Source organism: Silene latifolia, chromosome Y (genome assembly GCF_048544455.1).
Source record: "Silene latifolia isolate original U9 population chromosome Y, ASM4854445v1, whole genome shotgun sequence".
Classification (NCBI taxonomy): Eukaryota; Viridiplantae; Streptophyta; class Magnoliopsida; order Caryophyllales; family Caryophyllaceae; genus Silene; species Silene latifolia.
Window position 1 is genome coordinate 18,013,466 of NC_133538.1, and position 19,598 is coordinate 18,033,063.

General features: G+C 40.4%; 1 protein-coding gene and 1 long non-coding RNA gene across 2 annotated transcripts; both read left to right on the top strand.

Annotated features, from left to right (window-relative positions):
* Positions 1-6,686: 6,686 nt before the first annotated feature.
* LOC141627675 (uncharacterized) lies at positions 6,687-8,076 on the top strand. The gene is made up of 3 exons (XM_074440904.1): positions 6,687-7,235; positions 7,294-7,491; positions 7,747-8,076. Exons 1-3 carry the CDS (start codon positions 6,687-6,689, stop codon positions 8,074-8,076), a joined length of 1,077 nt encoding a protein of 358 aa, XP_074297005.1.
* A 9,826-nt stretch (positions 8,077-17,902) lies between these two features.
* LOC141633907 (uncharacterized) lies at positions 17,903-18,990 on the top strand. Its single transcript, XR_012538662.1, has 3 exons — positions 17,903-18,006; positions 18,566-18,862; positions 18,943-18,990. It is a non-coding gene; the product is annotated as an uncharacterized LOC141633907 (long non-coding RNA).
* The last annotated feature ends 608 nt before the right edge of the window (positions 18,991-19,598 follow it).

Sequence of the window (19,598 nt, forward strand, 5' to 3'; positions counted from 1 at the left end):
AACCTCCATACATAAGATGAAGAGGTACGGTGATAAAGGGTCACCTTGCCGAAGACCACGATGTGGTTTGAAAGGTGGAATAGGAGACCCATTCAAAAGAACTTCATAACTTACAATGGAAACACAACTCATAATCAAACTAACCAATCGCTCTGGGAATCCAAATTTAAATAAAACAGCTTGGAGGAAGTCCCACTTTACACGATCGAAAGCCTTGCTCATATCAGCTTTAAAGGCCGCTTTGCCAAATTTTTCGCGCTTATGTGTGTTCACCTTATGTATCGCTTCATGAGCCAGCAATATATTATCACTAATGCTCCTTCCAGCCAGGAAAGCATTTTGATGGTCCCCAACGAGACATCCCATGACTTTCTGCATTCGGTTAGTAATGCATTTTGTAACAATCCTCATAAACACATTACAAAGATTGATTGGTCGGTAGTCCTTCACTTCTTCAGGGCTATCACATTTGGGAATCAGGGCAATGAAAGTGCGATTCATTTCCTTAAGAACAATCCCGGAATTTAAAATAGAAAGAATTGCCTTTGTACAATCTTTTTTCACAAGGTGCTGTAGGCACGGAAAATTTATTAATGTGCCGAATAAATAAAATAAATTAATTATCTGGAGTTAATACCAAATTTTAACTTAATTTAATTATTTTGTCCCGATTAAATGAAATAAGGGTCGATTCGGATTACAAAAGGAGTTATTCGGATAACTAAACCCATAAAGAATCAAATTTGGGCCAAGGTTGCTAATAAACCCACAAATGGGCCTGTGACCACCAAAGTCCAACAAGGAGATTTGAAACTCTATAAATAGAGATCTTCTCATTCATTCAAAGGGTTGAAAATTCATAATTGCAAAGGAGCTAGAGAGAACAAGGTACAAATTCCTACAAATCCTCTCTGTCAAAATCATTGCAAGCAGTCAACAAGCACATCAAATCGTGCCGCCTGCGTTGAAGATTCAATCACAAATTCAAACCTTCAAGAGAGATTCAAGTCATCGCTACCCACTCAAGAAATCAAATCTACACCGCGCTTAGAGCAATAAAATTATCGCAACACAAAATTTGCTGTAACAAATTTTGGTGAACCCGACGTGAAGTTCTCTATCTCTCATCTCTACTGCCGTTTTATTCAAGTATACCAAAATAAGAAGATGTCTACCAAGGAAAGCATATCCTCCAGCACATCCAAGAAGACCTACTTAGATACCCTGCAGGGTACCCCCAGTGCTGCTACCTCCTCAGCTGTGCAATCATTTGGCACTTGCATAAGAGGAATGGCGAGGAAGGCTCTTGTCAATGTTGCTACTGCCAGTCTACGCTCTGCAAGCATCCCTACTAGGCCGTGCAAGATCTTTGCCGCCTTTATAGCTGCTGCCGCTACAGCTCTCCTGGCCGTCTCTTCTCCTTCATGCGAGGAGCCTAGAAGTGTTAAGGTTGACAAGAAGGCTTCCCCTTGCAAACCCAAGGCATCGCCAAAGAAGAAAGAAACCTCAACTCCTAACGTTGCTTTAGTCATGGTGATAAGTGGCGATACTCTTGAGGATCGAATGCAGAAAATGAATGAACTCCTTGAGAAAATGATGAAGGAGAATGAAGAAAAGAACAAGAAAATTGACGAGCTCCAAAAAGAGGTGGTGGCACTCCGTGATAGGAAGGCTGACAACGAGCATGGTGACACCGACAGGGATGCCGATAGCGATAAAAAAGTTGGCGAGGATGACAGGGAAAAGCCAAACAATGAGATCAGCGCCTTCACTAAAGAGAAGCTGCAAGAGTTAATAGCCAAGACAATCAAGTGTCAGTTAGAAGATAGCTCGACAAGTAGAGGACGCTACATCAAGCCTTACACTAAGAGGATTGACAGCCTGCGCATGCCATCTAGTTATCAACCTCCAAAATTTCAACAGTTCGACAGGAAGGGGAACCCAAAGCAATACATCACCCACTTCATCGAGACATGCAACAATGCTGGGACAGAAGGTGATTGTTTGGTGAAGCAGTTTGTGCGTTCGCTCAAAGGGATCGCGTTCAATTGTTACACAGATCTGGACTCCGAGTCAATTGACAGCTGAGGTCACATGGAAGATGAATTCCTCAACATATTCTACAGCACCAGACGTGTCATCAGCATGAGCAAATTGACAAAGACAACTCAATGGCAAGATGAGTCTGTCGTCAATTACATCAACAGGTGGCGTGCGCTGAGTCTGGAATGCAAGGATCGCTTAAGTGAAGCGTCGGCAGTTGAAATGTGTGTCAACGGGATGAAATGGGACATTCTTTACATCCTGAAAGGGATCATGCCGAAGAGCTTCAAAGACCTGGCTACCCGCGCCCATGACATGGATATCACAATAAAAGAACATGGTAGTGCTCGACCAACTTCTTCTAAGGCGCCAAGTGAAAAAAAGGAGTTCAAGAAAACTGATAAGGGCGTCAAGTCATCGACAAAGGAGACAATGGTCATCGAAACCAGCAGTGCACCTGTGAAAATTTCATCAAAGCCTAAGTATGAAAAGAAGAAAGAGTCATTCTCTTATAACTACCAACGAGACATGCCTACATTGAAAGAGTTGCAGGCTAAGAAATACCCATTCCCAAACTCTGACTTGTCTGGAATGCTCGATGACCTCTTAGAAAAGAAGGTTATACAATTGCCATAGTCCAAGCGCCCTGAGCAAGCAAACAAGACAAACGATCCCAATTACTGTCGTTATCACAGGCTGGTGAGTCATCCTATTGAAAAGTGTATAACACTCAAGAAGATCATGCGGCTCACCAAGGAAGGGAAGATCATTCTTGACTTGGATGATACAGTAACCACAAATCAAACTACTATAGACCTGGAGCAACCTGACGAGCCAACTATACTGCAAGGACGATATGGGTATATGTTGCAGTTCGGAAGTCTTGAGCCTGTGGCATTACGGATCCAAAGGACATGGCCTTCCCTGTCCTTAACATCACTAGAAGGAAAGTTGACTCCTCAAGAGAAGAATGAGGATAAGAAAGATGAAGATGATGATGAAGGCTAGACTTTGGTGACGCACAAGAAGTCAAAGAAACAAATAAGGCAGACAGCACAACCTGTTCACCGTCGAAGAAAACAATCAAAGAGGGAAAAGCCTCGCCGATCCAAAGGGAAGAAGAAGTCCAAAATAGTGGTCAAACCACATGTCTTACCTATTGATTTGCTGGAGCAAGAACAACTGAGTCCCGTTACCTTAAAAGAATTCTTCCCACAAGATTTCATGAACAAGGTTACCGTGTGCACCATCTCAGCTACTGAAGGTGGTGATGATAAAGAGAAAATAAAGGAAGAAGGCCTAGATAATGTGGTATTGCCACAACAGTCTCATTCTGAAAAGGAGAACGAAATAGTGGCTGCTCTCGACGCCCTTCCTACAAATATGGGGTGGAAACAAATCTTTCATCTACCTAAAGAGAAGCGTCAACTGATAATTCAAGGACTTGAGAAGCCAAAGTTGTACGCGGGCAAGATGAAAGACAAAATCGAGCCTTCTAAGCAATCAACTGGATGTGTCTCCTGCAATGCAGCCTTGAGTTTTTATGATGAGGATTTACTTCTTGGATCCAAGCCTTGCAATAGGCCACTTTATGTGTCTGGGTACATCTGGGGGCAAAAGGTCAAACGCATCTTAATAGATGGAGGCTCAGGAATCAATCTCATGCCAAAAGCCACCATCAACGAATTAGGGATCACGATGGATGAACTCTCCACTAGTCGAACAATGATTCATGGTTTCAACTTGAATGGGGAGCGTGTATTTGGCATGATCCGCGTGAACCTTACAATGGGTGAACTGTCTTCTGACAAATTGTTCCACGTCATGGATGGCAAGACATCATTCAAACTGTTGCTAGGACGGCCTTGGAAGCACGATAATGGAGTTGTCACTTCAACCCTCCATCAATGCTTGAAGTATTATCGTGGTGGCGAAACGAAAATAGACGGAGATGCAAAACCCTTCTCTAAGGTCGACTCTTTCTTTACTGATGCAAAATTCTTTGAAGAGAATGGTACTTCTAGTGAGTTCATGCCAACCACCATCTCTTCAACAGGAAAAGGAGGTAAGCAGGAAAAGAACATCATCAAAGAAGATGCAGCTGCAAGTCCTGCTAAATAAAATGTTGTTAAGAAAGATGTAGACAAGGCTAGAAAAACAACTACTCCTGTTGCATCATCTAAGAAGCAAGAGACGACGCAGAAAACTACACCACCAGTACTACGCTACATCCCGAAGTCTCGCTGCAAAGATGGGGAGAGTCCATTTGCAAAGTGTTTAACATCAAAGACAGAGCCTAAGGATAAAAAGTCAAGTTTGGTGTTCAAGCAGGAATGGGTGGCCAAAGTCGTTACACCTCTACCAAGTTCATCTCAAACGAAGATTGTGAGACCTCCTCCAACTGGTTTTGTCTGTTCATCCAGTCAATCATCAAGTGAGGGAAACAAGGGGATATTTGATTCCAATGCTTACAAGCTACTGGCAAAGGCTGGATATGACTTTACAAATCAGACTCCTCTCGGCAAAGTTATAGAAGTTGAGCCGTACGGTCTGAACAAAGCGCAACATGAAGTGTTCAAGCAAGATGGGAGCTTCATGGTGACCAGGGCCGGGTTCGGATATGAGTCTCATGCGCCTGTGAAGATTGGTGCTCGTAGAAAAGGGGCTACTGCTTCTTCTCAGCACATCACAGTAGAAGTGGTCGAAGAAAATGAAGAAGGAGAAGAAAAGATGCATTCATCTTCAGTCTTCGATCGAATAAGTCCACCTGCAGAAAAGTGTCATCTTTCTAAATTTACAAGGTTAGGGAGACCAAGTGCTTCAACCAAACACATTTCTGTCTTTGCTAGGCTTGGCAATCAAGGAAAAAGTAAGGTCAAAGTGACAACACCTTCGTTGCGCATAAACAAGAAGGGCGCAATACATGAACGCTTGGGCAGTCCATCAAAAACAGTCTTCAGTCGACTAGGGGCTCCCAAGAGGAATAGTGGTGAGGGTCGTCCTCTCTCAACTTTTGCAGCACAAAATGAAGAAGAAGTAAGAGTAACCGATGACTTGAGAAGCGCAATACCATCTCGCATGAAGCGTATGCAAGTAGTGGATATCATCCAGCATGAGCCACTCAAAGCAAGGAGGCGCGTACTAGTTCTTACTGGTCGGCAAAAGAATATCGAAGAGCTTTTGCCTTCATCTTCACGTCCCTATGATGCAAGGAAGTCAAGTGACTTAGAAATTACAACGTCGTCATATCACATCACAGTAGAAGAGATAGCTGACGAGAATGAAGAAGTTGAGGCCGATGAGGCCCCAGAAACACTTGAAGACGTGGGGCAATCGACTGTGGATGAACTCAAGGAGCTCAATTTGGGAACTACGGAAGATTCTCGCCCCATTTATATTAGTGCTCTGCTGACTAAAGAAGAACAAGAGGAGTACTAAAAGTTGTTGGTTGAGTACAAAGATGTCTTCGCTTGGAGCTATAAAGAGATGCCTGGACTCAGCCCAAAAATTGCAGTTCATCGTCTAGCAATCAAGAAAGGCACCAGTCCCAAAAAGCAACCTCAACGTCGTTTCAGGCCGGAGCTTGTACCTGAAATTAAAAAGGAAGTCAATAAACTCATTGAAGCAGGTTTCATTCGAGAAGTCAAATATTCTACCTGGATAGCAAACATTGTCCCAGTCAGAAAGAAGAATGGACAACTGCGCATATGTGTCGATTTCAGAGACCTTAATGATGCATGCCCGAAGGATGACTTCCCTTTGTCAGTTACAGAGTTGATGATTGACGCAACCACTGGTCATGAAGCCCTCTCATTCATGGATTATACTGCTGGTTACAATCAAATACATATGGCACCTGAAGATCAAGAACCAACAGGTTTCGAACCCCGAAAGGGATCTTCTGCTACACAGTCATGCCGTTTGGATTGAAGAATGCTGGCGCTACGTACCAACGCGCAATGCAAAAGATCTTTGATGACATTCTGCATAAAATAATAGAGTGTTATGTTGATGACGTGGTTATCAAATCAAAGAAAAGAGAAGACCATATCAAAGACCTTCGAACCGTCTTTGAGAGATTTAGAAAATGTCAACTCAAGATGAATCCACTCAACTGTGCATTTGGTGTCACATATGGGAAGTTCTTAGGGTTTGTGGTCAGACACAGAGACCTTGAAATTGACCAAACAAAAATCAAAGCGATCAACTAAATGCCGGAACCAAAGACGTTGAAAGAGTTGCGCGAATTGCAGGGACGTTTGGCATACATTCGAAGGTTCATATCTAACCTAGCAGGACGTTGCCAACCATTCAGCCATCTCATGAAAAAGGATGCTCCATTCCAATGGGATGAAAAATGCAAAAATGATTTTGATAGCATCAAAAAGTACTTGGCCAGCGCACCAGTGCTGAGGGCACCAATTCCAGGAAAGCCACTTGTCCTCTACATTGCAGCACAAGAACGCTCACTGGGGGCAATGTGTGCTCAATAAATTGAAGACCACAAGGAGAGAACACTCTACTACTTGAGTCGTACCTTGGTTGGAGCTGAGTTGAATTACTCGCCCATAGAGAAGATATGTCTTGCTTTGGTGTTCGCCATCCAGAAGTTGAGGCACTACATGCAGGCGCATACCATACACATGGTCTCAAAAGCTGATCCAATCAAGTACATACTCTCAAGACCAGTCTTGTCTGGAAAACTTGCGAAATGGGCAATGTTACTTAAGCAGTATGACTTGGTGTTCGTGCCTCAAAAGGTTGTCAAAGGTCAAGCTATCGCCGACTTCTTTGCTGATCATCCAGTGCCAGCAGAGTCGGAAATTTCAGATGACCTCCCAGGAGAAGAAATTTTCTATGTGGACGTCCTACCTCCATGGCAAATGTACTTTGACGGTGCTGCAAGGCAAGATAGAGCTGGAGCTGGAGTTGTATTCATAACTCCACAAAATCATCTTATGCCATATGCATTTACACTCACTCAGTTGTGCACAAATAATATGGCAGAATACCAAGCTCTCATACTCGGTCTTCAAATGGCGATCAAAATAGGTGTCAGGGATATGGACATATATGGAGACTCAAAGCTGGTGGTCAATCAAGTACTTGGTGAATATGAAGTGAAAAAGGAAGACTTGATTCCCTACCATCAACAGGCATTACAACTGCTGAATCAACTGGACGACATTCATGTTGGTCATGTGCCAAGGAGTGCTAATAAGTTGGCTGACGCGCTTGCTAATCTTGCAGCCACTTTGGCACTCAAAGGCGAAAGAGTCTATGCAAGTCCCAGTCTACAATCGTTGGGTAGTATCATTGCTCGAAGGAGAAGAAAATGTAGACATAACCAACATGATATGCGTCTACACAGTTGATGAAGATGACTGGCGTCAACCTATCATTGATTTCTTGGACCACCAAAAACTACCCGATGATCCCAGACACAAGGTAGAAATACGTTGACGTGCTCCAAAGTTCATTCACTATAAAAGGACACTCTACAGACGTTTTTTCTCAGGCCAATGGTTGAGATGTCTAAGTAAGGACGAAGCTATTGAAGCAATGCATGAAGCTCATTCTGGCATTTGTGGTGCTCATCAATCTGGGCCTAAACCTCATGATCGTGTAAAAAGAATGGGGTATTACTGACCAACCATGGTGCAATATTGTATGCACTTCGCGTAAAAATGTGAACCTTGTCAGTTCTATGCAAACTTCATACACCAACCGCCAGAGCCGTTGCACCCCACTGTTTCTTCATGGCCCTTTGAAGCTTGGGGACTTGATGTTGTAGGACCTCTTACTCCAAAGGCCTCAAATGGGCACGAGTATATCCTCGCCGCCACCGACTACTTCTCAAAATGGGCAGAAGCCATCACACTACGGGAAGTGAAAAAAGAAAATGTTGTGGACTTTATTCGAACCCAAATCATCTACAGATATGGTGTACCTCGGCGTATCACAACTGACAATGGAAAACAATTCTTCAACCATCTGATGACAAGTCTGGGAAAAAAATTCAAGTTCAAATAGTACAAGTCATCCATGTACAATGCTTCTGCAAATGGTTTGGCTGAAGCCTTCAACAAGACCCTTTGCAACTTGTTGAGAAAAGTAGTAGCAAAATCAAAGCGAGACTGGAATGAAAGGATTGGTGAAGCATTGTGGGCATATCGTACCACATACAAAACATCTACTCAGGCAACCCCGTATGCGTTGGTGTATAGAGTAGAGGCCGTGTTGCCATTAGAGCTACAGATCCCTTCCTTGCGTATCGCTATTCAAGAAGGACTCACGGATGACGAAAATGACAAATTGTGATTAGCAGAGTTAGAGGCTCTCGATGAAAAAAGATTAGAAGCTCAACAAAAACTCCAGTGCTATCAAGCAAGGTTGTCACGTGCATTCAACAAAAAGGTGCGTCATCGTTCTTTCCAAGTAGGAGACCTCGTCCTGGTAGTATGAAGACCAATCATCACCTCTCACAAGCCAGTTGGCAAGTTCACCTCTAAGTGGGATGGTCCATACGTGGTACAGGAGGTCTACACCTTACAAAATCATGGATGAAGACGGCGTTCGGGTAGGCCCAATCAATGGGAAGTTTTTGAAGCGTTACTATTCTTAAATCCCAACAGTGAAGGCTCCTAAGCAAGAGCGTAAACTGCAAGTCCAAGCTCCTAAGCAAGAGGTTAAACTGTATACAAAAAAAAAATCTCCAAAAAAAAAAAAAACTTTCCATCTTTTATGAACTACGTCGGCTTGATCTTGTGAAATACACTTTGTGCTTCACAGGTACGTAGGCAGCTTGGGTGAACATGTAGCTCAAGTGCAGCCATACTTCCAAACAAAAAAATCCATCTCTTGAGCTACGTTAGCTTGATCTTGCAAGTTGTCACACCTGGTAGCTTTGCAAGTACGTAGGCAATTTGAGCAAACACTTTGTTAAAGTGCAGCCACACCAACAAAATTTACATCAAAATAATTACTCCTGGCCCACAAGAGTTTAAACTGTGAATGGCTAAATAAACAGTATTGTAAGTATTTGTTTGTATAAATAAATATAATGGAATATAACACGCGGAAAGGGTGTTATTGCACAGAAACGATTAACACAAATAAACATCTTAGAAGAATTTGGTCCATTAGGCTACAACAAAAAAAATGGATGCATCAAGAATGAAATCTAGATAATCTAAAAAGAAAAAAAATCTAAGTGCCTATGGATCAACATCCAGAGAAGCCCGCATCTCTTCCAATTCAACTCTTCGCTCGTGAAGTAAGGCTTCCTCTTCAGGACTCAAAACAGGGATATCGTCAAACTGGGTTAATTCTCTCTCAAACTTCTGAAGATCATCTTGCAATGAGATTAAAGATATATCCCCAACTTCTAATTTGCTTCGCAATATCTTTTCCTTCTCTCGTGCTTGCTTGAGTTTAGCTTCAAGATCGTTTATTTCTTCCAGAGTAACAGAAAGTTCCACAGCTTGCTCTCTATGCTTTTCTTGCGCCTTATCATGAAAAGATTTGGTATCCTCAATCTTTTGATGCCACTCCAGCCTTTTATCCTCTAGCAATGCAGGGTGATGACACTTTGCTTCCTGCTTCTCGAGTGCAAGGTAACATGTACCGCACCCACATAAGAATCCACTCGCGCCTGTAGTGAAGAACAATCACCTTTGAGTTGTCGAATGCCCTCATAACACACGTTAGCCTTCATTGCCACTTCCCCTACATTAGAGAAACTTGCATTTTTTAATTCTCCCAAGACCTGCAAGCGGATCGCGTATAGTGCTCTATCAAAAATCCCCTTAAGTGAAAGAGGTGGACGAAATGAGGCTTTGGAGCACGTAGGGAGTGTGGTAAGTTTAAATCGTATTGTTAGAGGCTTAAACGTCTGCCTTCGATCGTCAGGTTTGCAAGGAGGAGACATATGAGTTGAGGCTGGACTATCCACGGCAGTCTGACTACCATTGGCAAACGAACTGTTAGTCTGGCTCCCCTGATATGCTGGACCAGAAGAGTCTCCTACGGGTATTGATTTAATAAGAATCATAAGCCCCTTCCCTTTTCCAGGCTTCATCTTTGGTGGACGATGCGGAAGACGATATTCCGGAGCAAGGGAGACTGTCTCCAAGGCACATTCACCTTCCTGAAAGAAAAAAAATGTTGATCAAGTAGGGAAATAAATAAATAAACAATGAGAATCACAAAAGAAGAGAAGCGGACCAGTGTCTGCGAAGGCATTCTTGATGCACTCGACACCCACCTCAAAAATCCGGGCGTCTAGTCTAACATCATCTGCATCCAAGACAGACACTTTTCTCTTGCCACGACGATCATGTTTAGGGTCAATCTCGGAATCTGAATCGCTGTGGTGGTTGTCCTCAATATGGCCTTTCGCTTTAGGGACAACAACTTTGGATTTCAGGGGCACTGCTTGCTCTCGAGGATGATTTCTAGTATCCCTATGATGATCACGCTTCTTAGTCTTGTGGTCACTTCCGGTACTATGCACAAGAATGTCAACATTCTTTCTTAGATCCTTCGGGTAGAGTTCCTTCCACCATTTAGTAAAACCAGGGATGACATTCTCATCCCATCTGAACGAAGGACTGGGAAGGTAAACGAGAGACATGATACCTGTAAACAAAAACACTTGCCAATATTTCAGTGCCTCGAAGCATGTGACGTCAGGTTTGTCTGAACCACGACTCAATACGCCGGGAATGTCTTGACAAAAGCCAAATTGTCTACTAAACCGATGAGGATTATAAGGTTCAAGGTGAAACCCATTATTCAGACGCAAACACAAATAGGAGGAACGAAGGGATGCAAGATAGTCGAGCCCCAGGGTATCAAGGTCACCATTGTCTAACAAGACATCTACTCTGTGTTTATTTAACATAAAACGCTTTGCATCAAACTTTCTTCCCTCATGCATAAGTTTTCGAGCCTCTACGGGTTTTGCATTCCTCGCTCCAAAGGGACCTGAATACTTAGTCATATGGGGACCTCTCGGTGATGGATTTATAGCATGATAAGTGTCAAAGTAATTTGCAATCCACCCGTATAAGTAATGTGCCGGGAAGAATGACCTGGAGTATCCGGGGTTCATAGACGTGGCTAACCCATTCAAGCCTTTATAAATGCTAGCTAATACAGGAATTGCCAGACTAAAAACTCGACCTTCTGCCATCATACTTGCAATCTCGAAGGTGGCTGGTCTAATTAATCTGTCGCTATCTTCCGGCAAAACAAATACGCAAAGCCAGCATGATAAATGCGCGGCTAAATAAATCTTTGCCCGTCGGGAATCATTGCAACTAAGCTTTTCAAATAAGGAGTGTTCTTCCTCTGTCCATTCATCAGATTTTCGGGGCTCAATCTCACCACTTGGATTCTGGGTTGAAGCTGGAGGATTTTTGGTGGTCCTTTGACTTTTGACAGAAGGAGGGTATACAACCTACCTTTTGCACCAGAAGTTAATCCATTGCTGAGCAGAAACTTCACCTTTGTCCTTTGATTCCTTTGCAAGGTAGTGAAACACAGTAAACAAAAAAGTGCACGTAGCAGGGACAATCAAATTCTTTTCTTCAGTCTTTGACTTTAGGATGCTAAGTTGAGACATCGTTTCATCATAAATCTCTCCCACAACAGGGAGACCTCCAAGTTTCTTTAGATCCCACAGGGAGATAGAAAATTTGCCTTCTACAGTATGAAAGGTATTAGTACCAGGACACCATCCTTCAAAGAAGGCACGCGTGATATGTGAGTCCTTATCATAAGAATATAAGGAAGCATAAACCGTTTGACGGATAGAAGCAGTCGAAAGGATGTCACTAAAGCGAGCAAGTACGTCTTCAGTCCACTCCCAATACTTTGGCATGTAGATTGATTCCCCGTAAATTTTCAAGTTGAAGGATCCCCATCTAACTTTTCCTGAAATAATTCTGCGCCCAAGTAAATCATAAGTATAATTTGTACCAGGCTTTACTTTAAGGTTATTTTTTAAAAGGTAGCGTGAGCAAGCGTCTGGTTCTCGAGTGTCAAGCTTCATGGACATTTCATTTAGCAAAGAATCCCTTGTTAGACTGGCTGCTCCACCTTCCAACATACGAAGCGATTTTCTTGTGAGAAAGTAAGTTCCAGATGCAGCATCTTGATCCTTGCGGTCAACTACAGAAAGATATATATATATATATCGCTCCCCTTGCGAAATTCCTTCAGGTACACCATTGCAGCCCTGCAAAAAGGACAAATACAAGTAAATATAAAGAATATGAGGAGATCTTTTACAGGTCCGAGAGACATCAAGTCAAGAAGTGTATTCATCCGGCAGGTCTCATGGGGAGAGGATGATGAAATAATAGTCTTCATAAAGAGGTTCATTGCATAAGTCTTCAAAACTGTGTCGCGATAACCCGAATGGGTTCACCCTGACACAACTTGTCGCGATGACCCAAAAATGGGTTCACCCTAACAAGCAATAAGTCTTCAAAATTGTGTCGCGATGACCCAGACGGGTTCACCCTGACACACCCTTTCGCGATGACCCAAAATGGGTTCACCCTGACAAGTAATAAGTCTTCACCCTGTCGCGATGAGCCAAAATGGGTTCACCCTGACAAGTAATAAGTCTTCACCCCATCGTGATGACCTAAAAATGGGTTCACCCTGACAAGTAATAAGTCTTCACCCTGTCGCGAACCCAAAATGGGTTCACCCTGACAAGTAATAAGTCTTCACTCCGTCGTGATGACCCAAAACGGGTTCACTCTAACAAATATTAAGTCTTCACATCGCGATGACCCAAAACGGGTTCACCCTGACGCTCCCTGTTGCGATGACCCAAAATGGGTTCACCTCGACAACTCAGTTGACGATTGAAATAACTTGTCTGATATGATAAATGTTCGGCGGTGCACGATAATAAGATTGCCCTTCATGATATTGCTGATAAATGGAGTTGCTCGGCCGAGAAGGCGGAACATAATTCCCTGCGAAAAAGAACAAACACACCAAAAAAAAGGATATGCAAATAACGTGTGATTAATCACTTGGCTCTAATTTAAAAGGAAGAAAGTGCACTAAATATCCATTGTCGAAATAAATTGGCCAAGAAGGAAGTGCACTTATTTTATTCATAGAAAAACCAACCATCTCGCTTTTGTAACCAATTTCATGTCTCTCGATATAAAAGAAGAGAAAATAAAAAAGGTGCATCCTGCCATTCCAGCAATGAAAGGCCAAAGTATGGCGAGAAGTAAGGCCAGTATTTGTCGAAAACGGGTCGAGATTTTCAGGATTAAAAGTGCAAGCATCAACTGATCAAAAAATCAAGAAAAGAACAGAGGAAATACCTTGCTGTGTAAAACAAAAAAACAAGGTTGTGGAATTGTTATCTGAACCAGCGTTCATACAGGCACACACGTCTCTCTAAAGCTAAAGTTGATGCTTAGACATGAAGGTTACTGTTTGTCATGGCCTATTGTATCAGTCAGGTCTATCACACAATGAAGACAAATATGAGAAATCCAGGCGAAACAATGTTAGTTAGCAATGAAACTCCACCGATACATGTAAAGAAAGCAAAGAAGTAAGGAGTATTGTGTTATGTGCTGGACAAAAATATAGACTGACAAACAAGAAAAAAACGTAAGAAGCTTTAGAAGTAAAAAAATACCGTCGAGGAGGAGTTTGCACTGATAACGCGTGCTCATGGCTGACGAGGTGCCTTATATAAATATAGAACTGGGTTTCCTTCTCTAACCCTACCTTTAAGAAGCTTGCCATCAAAGAGAGAATTAAAAAAGAAAAAGGAAGGAAATAAGGAAACCGCACTTGATTCGAGTTTCCTAAATAAGGAGTAGTTCACTTGGACTTCAGCATACATTTGGCTAATTAGAAGAGATTAATTTTGGGCATAAAATTGCTATTTAGGATGGAAACATTTAAATAGCGGGTCAACTTTACAGTAAGTTTTGGTTTCCATGGACTTCCAAGTCAAACAAATAATTCATCCGTCAAATCATATAATGATAGGGTGATATTTACAAGCAAAATGGATTATCTCTATGACAAGTTCGGGTACGCCATTCGACTTCCAAGTCAAGAAAAAAATTCAAATGAGCTCTCTCTCACGATTGGTCATTCGCCAAGTCAGATAATGACAGGGTGACGTCAAAAAAAATTCCAGAAGCTACTACCCTTACGACGAGTGTGGGTATGACTCGACTTCTAAATCAAACACAAATTCACCCGCCAAGTTAGATAATGACAGGGTGACATTACAAGATAGAAGGTTATCCTTACGACAAGTTAGGGTACTCAATATCGACTTCCAAGTCAAGCCAAGTGGAGGAGCCCTTCGTGATAAGTTAGGGCGCTCATCATCGACTTCCAAGTCAAAGAAAAATGTATCGAGACCTCACCACGTCAAGACACCAAAAAAGGCGCACGTGACAAGGTCCCAAGGGGGCAATTTGTAGGCACGGAAAATTTATTAATGTGCCGAATAAATAAAATAAATTAATTATTTTGAGTTAATACCAAATTTTAACTTAATTTAATTATTTTGTCCCGATTAAATGAAATAAGGGTCGATTCGGATTGCAAAAGGAGTTATTCGGATCACTAAACCCAGAAAGAATCAAATTTGGGCCAAGGTTGCTAATAAACCCACAAATGGGCATGTGACCACCAAAGTTAAACAAGGAGATTTGAAACTCTATAAATAGAATTCTTCTCATTCATTCAAAGGCTTGAAAATTCATAATTGTAAAGGAGCCAGAGAGAACAAGGTACAAATTCCTACAAATCCTCTCTGTCAAAATCATTGCAAGCAGTCAACAAGCACATCAAATCTTGCCGCCTGCGTTGAAGATTCAATCACAAATTCAAATCTTCAAGAGAGATTCAAGTCATCGCGACCCTCTCAAGAAATCAAATCTACACTGCGCGTAGATCAATAAAATTATCGCAACACAAAATTTCCTGTTACAGGTGCCAACATCGTTGATAGAAGATAGCCGGGATACCATCTGGTCCAGGAGATTTCATCGGGCCCATCTGGAAAATGGCCTGTCGAACCTCCTGAGCCGTGAAGGGTTTACCCAGAGAGTCCGCATCATCATTCGTGACCCTTCTGTGGAGATTCCTTAACACTTGAGTGAAAGAAGCGGGGGTGGCTTCTGGGGCCTGCTGAGGGTGCCACGGCAGAGTATAAAGATTGGTAAAAGCGTCTTGAAAGCAGTTGCTAATTTCGTCCTGATTATATGTCCAGAGTCCATCATCTCTTTTAATGCCCAGTATATGATTTCGACCCGCTCTCCCCTTGACCCAATTAAAGAAATACTTAGTACAGGTGTCACCATCAACAATCTATCTCAATTTGGCTCGTTGCTTCCAGTAAATAGTAGCAACCGCCTTCGCAAATTCGCGCACCTCAGCATTTACGAGTTCGTATTCATCCTCACCACCCCCAGAAGTGGCGAGTTCAATGCCATGTTCCAACCGTTTATCAAATTCATCCCATTTGCCAGACCAGTCATTTCGTTTATCCAAAACCCATTGTTTAACATGCTGCCGAACCCTAGCTAGTTTCCTAGCTACACGAAAAGCTGGAGAACCAACATCGGGAACAATCCATACTTTCTTGATAACTTGAATACATTCCGGGTAGTCCAAAACCCGAGCATCCAACTTATATGGCTTTTTCCCCATTGGTTTGGTAAGAGTTACCAAACAATGAATCAACAAAGTTTGACATTTCATTAATCGCAAATTCTCATTGAAGACGGACACTATCCGTCACAAACTGCTGAAGACGGATAGTGTCCCTCTTACAATATGCAAGCAAAAGTGGCACTATCCGTCTTCAACTTGTGACGGACAAACTTGTGACGGATAGTGTCCGTCACAAGACGCTTTTTTCATTAATTTCTTCTAAATTGTTCAAGGCAAGAATAATCAACTTGTGGCGACAAAGGATAAAACTCAACCTGGATTACAATGGACACAATGCTACTTGTGAACTTTCAAGTAAGTGGCATTTTCAATAGAATTAACGCCTTATTAGTTTTATTTTTCTTAATGGTATGTTTGAAAACTTATAATTGTAATTGAATTCTATAATTGAGACATTTTGTGTGTACCTTTAGAATTTTGAATTGGAATTGGACGCTATTACTTATCAATTCCAACTTAGACACATGCGATTAGACATGATAAAATTGACCCGACCTGAACTTAACCTGAACCTGAAGAACCCAACCTGAATTTTTATTGTTACAAAATGATTATTATCCACAAATAACTTGATAATAGTTGACCCGAACACGAAATGACCCGACCCGACCTGAACTTTGCATACCCAAAATGGCCTGCCCGAAATTGACCCGCCCGAAACCCAATCCAAACCCAAGCCGATTGGTCAAGATGCGATGAAGTTTTGCTCGTATCGATCTTAATTACATGAGACATCCCTAACGTTTTGTGATATTATAGTCATCTTAAATAAGAATTTATTTAAGTTAAAAAAAATACTCGTTCGCAGATGATTCCATGTAATCCCGAATTTAAAAATATATTCAAAACTAATATAACACCCGTGAAAATTCACGGGATTATTTTTATTTTTTTTAGAAATTAAATCTATTTACTATGTTTGTAAAATGAATGTTGTACACTTATACAGGGTTCACATGTCGAATTCATACATTCACCATTTACAACACATGTTTTAAATTATGATTAAAGCAAATTTTATTGACATGATTATAAGACACATTCACAACTCCCGCAATTACTATTGTTATTTTCACTACTCATGCATGCGATGAATATTGTCACTACCACTCCCACTCTGAGTATACTACTGCTATTTTTACTACTCTTGTTAGTACTAAAACTGAGCTAATTTATTAACTTCATTACTCACATTTATTAATTTCATAACTCAAATTGTTAGTACTAAAAATGAGCAAAATTTATAGACATGATGATTACTCACATTCGAAATTAACTCATTTATTAATTTCATTACTCACATTGTTAGTACTGTTACTTTCGTTACCCTTACTGGTATTGTTACTTTTATTATCCGTATTGTGGATAATAGTTACGGAGTATATTCATCACATATGTTCAATAAATGAGCTAATTTAAAATTTGTAAATATTTGAAACTTGAAATTAAGCTTAAATGTGTTAGTATTCCCCTTCTAGTTGTTCTAAATTTTTTGTCAATATTACCTAATATTCCATCCCATTTAGGATTTTTCTTCTCTATTTTCATTTTGGGTTTATTATATTTTCTTTCCTATTTCTCTTTTTGGAAACTTTGTGTTGTTCAAATTCAATTACATGTTAGATAGTGTGTTTTGTGTGTTATAAATTCACTTGCTTATTTATTATGCCAAAAAAAAGGAAAGGGAAGAATACCATGAATAGGAGGAAGTATGATTTTTGTATGACTTAGGCCCTATTCTTTTGGACTTAAAGTCACTCTCTATAAGTTAAGTTCAGCAAAATTAAGTTAAATTCAGAAAAGTTCAGCAAAATTAAGTTAAGTTAAGTTCAGCAAAATTAAGTTCAGAAAAGTTCAGCAAAATTAAATTCAGCAAAATTAAGTTCAGCAAAATTAAGCAAAATTAAGTTCAGCAAAATTAAGTTCAGAAAAATTCAGTAAAATTAAATTCAGAAGAGTTGAGCAAAATAATAAGTTTCATAATATTGACGAGTTTTAAAAAATAGATACAATTTTCGTTCAAATCAGTTGTATAAACAATCCGTTTTATATAATTTTTTTTTTTAAAAAAAAACATTTATTTCAAGCCCGTATTCTTCCCTATCAAAACCCTCACAACCCTCACTCTCCTACCTATCCCATTTATTATTCACAGTCGTCACTCCTCAGTCCTCTCTATCTCCAACCGTTTTCATTCAAAACTCCATTTTCCTTCAGGTTTATTTCCTTTACTTTCTCCATTTTGTATATTTTTTTAATTAGTCTGGTTCTGATTTCTTCTTTCCTTTCAAGCGGATGTTAATTGTAAGATCCAATTGCAGTTTTGTATTTTTTTATTTCAACTTATGCACATAATTTTAATCTTGGTTGCCTAAAAAATGGGATTATTTGTTGTTTAAGTGAGTTAATTATAGTGTAAATTTGATTGATTTCTATTAATTGACTCGTTTATGATTTATAGTTCATTTATGATTATAATGTAGGATCTGGGGTGTTTTCTGTAAAGTGACTCGTTTCTTTATTGACGTTTCCATTTTGGGACTTGGTTGTTCACGGTCTTGGATGAACGCTATTGTGATTATGAATGCTACCTTAATGCTTTAATTGTCTTATACATTGCTTCATCTATATCTATTGTCCATTTATGTGAATGATATCAAGAAACCTATAGCTACTTGCTTTAATGTTTTCCATAAAAAATCATGTTTCAAAAATGCTACAGAATTATCATTTAACTATATTGTTTGTGCTATTGTTAATTTTGTTTCATATAAAGAAAATGGGGAGGTTTAGCTGGACGGATGACAATTCAAAGAAAATGCTTAAAATTTTGGTTGATGAGAAAAATAAAGGAACTAGCAAGTATAATTGGATTAGCATCGCGAAGGTTTTTAGTGCACAAGTTGGGACTGAAATTAACGAAAAGCAAGCAAGAAACCATTTTTCTGATTCGAAAGAAAAGTTCAAGTCATGGGAAGAATTGCAAAATTTAACCGGCATAGCATACGATCCTAGGACAAAAAAAGTAGATGTCCAAGAGGAGTCTTTGGAGAGATATAAGGCATATCTAGAGGTAAAATTATTTACTAATTAATTTACATTGAAATTCTTTTAATTTGTCCAAATGTGAATATAAGAATTTTTTTTATACAGCGGAACGTTAAGTATGGTAAGAAAATAATTAGGAATGGGTTGCCATATATTGATCTCTTGATTCAATTATTTGATGGTAAAATTGCTCATGGTGTGGGTGGTTGCTTTTCTCCGGCAATGGGAAAAGAGCCATCATACTTGACTGATAATTTGAACGCCCTTAATATTGATGAAAGTTCTAGAGATAATGAAGATGAAGAAAACAGTGATCAGCCAGAAGTGAGCTTGTCCGGTAACGAGAGTAGATCTCCACCTAGGTCAGTTGTTCGAAAAGTTTCTAATAAGATGTCTCATAAACGAAAAAGTGGGGAATCCTGTTACTCAATTGAAAACAAGCGTAGGCAAGCAAGTTTTGATAGTGTCATACAGCTATTGTCGGGCATTGGTTCATCAAATGCACCTTCAAAATCTCAATTGGTTAGTGCGGAATTGACAAGGTTGGAAGTAGCAGAGAGAAATGGTGACGAGTACTTCGTCAAAGCCATTAGGTATTTGAGTGATGAGAAACATGCTGACAATTTTCTATCTCTAGAAAATGATAATCAGAAATTGATTTATTTGCAAGGGATTGACACATTTTATCCTCTGTAGTAGTTTGGTTTGGGTGTAATTTTTTTTAACTTTCATGTTGGATGTAAGAACTTCTACGCTTGGAG

What these genes read in the sequence shown, in the direction of transcription:
- LOC141627675 (XM_074440904.1), top strand. Translation starts at nt 6,687, where the DNA reads ATGGTCTCAAAAGCTGATCCAATCAAGTACATACTCTCAAGACCAGTC. An exon ending in ATCAACTGGACGACATTCAT is followed by an intron (nt 7,236 to 7,293) that starts GTTGGTCATGTG and finishes CTAATCTTGCAG; the next exon opens with CCACTTTGGCACTCAAAGGC. An exon ending in CCGATGATCCCAGACACAAG is followed by an intron (nt 7,492 to 7,746) that starts GTAGAAATACGT and finishes GAACCTTGTCAG; the next exon opens with TTCTATGCAAACTTCATACA.